Source organism: Penaeus vannamei, chromosome 28 (assembly GCF_042767895.1).
Source record: "Penaeus vannamei isolate JL-2024 chromosome 28, ASM4276789v1, whole genome shotgun sequence".
In the NCBI taxonomy this organism is placed as follows: Eukaryota; Metazoa; Arthropoda; class Malacostraca; order Decapoda; family Penaeidae; genus Penaeus; species Penaeus vannamei.
In genome coordinates, this window is record NC_091576.1 from 21,318,280 (window position 1) to 21,320,779 (window position 2,500).

The window sequence follows — 2,500 nt, forward strand, 5'->3', positions numbered from 1 at the left end:
GAGCGCCCTTCGCCAACATCTTCCCCACGCTCTCTCGTACCCAGGCTCGCTCCCCGACACCCGCGCCGACACCCCACGCCCGCCACGGAGACGGCGGCCCCGTCCGCACCGGCCGCGGACCCCTCCTCCCCCGCCCCCGACCCCCTACCCCGCGGCCACACCCGTCCCCCTGTACCCGGTGGCCGCCCACCACTCGGTCACGCCCACTTACCGAGCCACCACGCTGGAGTACCACCCGACGACGCCCAAGACCCGACTTCCGGCGGCGAAGTACACGTCGTCGGCGCCCTTCGCGATCGACCCGCACCGCCTCCAGTCGTACCCGAAGCCGCTGCCCTACCACTCGCTCACGTCACCCGCCTCGCCCGCCCCGCACCCGCCCCTCCTCCACCCGCACCCCACGACGCCTCATCCGCCGCACCGCCCCCATCCCGCCCACCCTGCTTCCCCTCCCCCTCCTCCGTCGCCCGCGCCCGAGGTCTACGTGTTAACAACTCCAAAGCCAAACTATAACTACCGCCATCCACACGATCCGTCCTCACCGCCGCCGGAGTATCCACATCACCCAACCACGCGAATCCCCCTCCATCTTACACCCGCCAGTCATCCACATCCACACGAAAGTCACCCTCATCCACCGAACGATAAACAATATTACCACTCCACTCCTCATCCACATCACCCGCCTCCGTCCCCCTCGCCCACGCCTCATCCACATCATCCACATGCATCTCCCATTCCTTATTCACATCATCCAACTCCGTATCCATCACCTGCGCCTTATCACAAACATCCACACTCGCCATCCACACCTCATCCACATCATCCAATTTCGTATCCAGCCCCAGTTTCCCATCCACATCAACCTTACTCCGACCCAGTCCAATCAGTGCATCCACATGCACATGCACCTCCGTCACCCACACCTCATCCATATCCTCCACCATCACCACATCCACACCATCCACATCCGTCACCCACACCTCACCCACATCCTCCACCATCACCACATCCACACCATCCACATCCGTCACCCACACCTCACCCACATCCTCCACCATCACCACATCCGCACCATCCACATCCGTCACCCACACCCCATCCATATCCACCATCACCACATCTACACCATCCACATCCGTCACCCACACCCCATCCATATCCACCATCACCACATCCACACCATCCACATCCGTCACCCACACCTCACCCACATCCTCCACCATCACCGCATCCACACCATCCACATCCGTCACCCACACCCCATCCATATCCACCATCACCACATCCACACCATCCACATCCGTCACCCACACCCCATCCATATCCACCATCACCACATCCACACCATCCACATCCGTCACCCACACCTCATCCATATCCTCCACCATCACCGCATCCACACCATCCACATCCGTCACCCACACTTCATCCATATCCTCCACCATCGCCGCATCCACACCATCCACATCCGTCACCCACACCTCATCCACATCCGCCGCCTCATCACTCTCCGTATCCACATCCATATCCACCTCCCACACCTCACCCACATCACCCGGCCCCACCCCATCCATATCCCTCACCCACGGCGCACCCCCATCACCCACCCACCCCGTACCCACACTACCCGCACCCGGCACCCGCACACCCTCCCCATCCACATCCTTATCACTCATACCATCCACCCTACAGCTCCTATTCCACGCCCTACCCCCCTCATCCTCCTCACCCCTCTGTTGCTCATCATCCTTCTGCCGCATCCTATCCAGCTCCTCACCCGCCTCCCCATCCGTCCGCCGCCCCCCACCCGCCCCCAGTGCTTCACCCTTCCGTGTCCCCCTACCACCCGCCCCCTCCCCCCTCGGCCACGCCCCTCCCCTCCCTGAGCACCCCCCACCCGCCGCGCCCCTCCCTCGTGGTCCCCGAGTCAACCAAGCCCGCGCTGACGAAGGAGCAGGCGACCTACTACTGGCAGAAGTACTACCAGGACCTGGGCAAGTTTTTCTCGTACAACCCGTACTCGCCGGGCGCCCAGGAGCCCGTTCGGCCCTTGCCCAAGGTGTCGTCGGCCTCCCGCCCCCTGCACAATGGCCACGGCCCGCAGCCCCCCCTGCAGAGTCTGGAGGGGAGCGCGGTGGTTCCCGAAGGCGCGTCGTCGCTGTATCCGCCCCCCCATCCGGTGTCCCCCCTCGAGCCGCCGGCGCACCCTGCGCAGCGCACTCCCGAAGTGGACTATCACCCTTTCCCCCACCCCACTAACCTCCGCTCGCGTCCCTCCGCGCCCACTCGAACACCATCATCACCACACTCTCCTTCCGCTTCTCCCGCACCCTCTGTAGATACTATCTCTCCAACACGTCCTATTACCACTCGCGGCGAACACACGTCTACTTTGCCAGTGGATACACACCCTACACCGCAGCCCGTCAACTCCTCCGTCGACCTTGCACAGCTCTTCATAGACCCTTCCTTAAACTCTATAGACAGTTCAGAAATT

At 62.8% G+C, this 2,500-nt stretch overlaps 1 protein-coding gene across 1 annotated transcript in view; it reads left to right on the forward strand.

The window, feature by feature from the left end:
- The window catches only part of LOC113824623 (uncharacterized), a 34,483-nt gene extending 33,992 nt beyond the window's left edge, over nt 1-491 (forward strand). The window contains exons 9-10 of the mRNA XM_070141563.1: nt 1-351; nt 479-491. The exon at nt 1-351 is cut by the window's left edge and continues 1,457 nt beyond it. Of these exons, the coding sequence (XP_069997664.1) occupies nt 1-351; nt 479-491 (364 nt within the window). The remainder of the gene's footprint in view (nt 352-478) is intronic.
- Nucleotides 492-2,500: the final 2,009 nt, after the last annotated feature.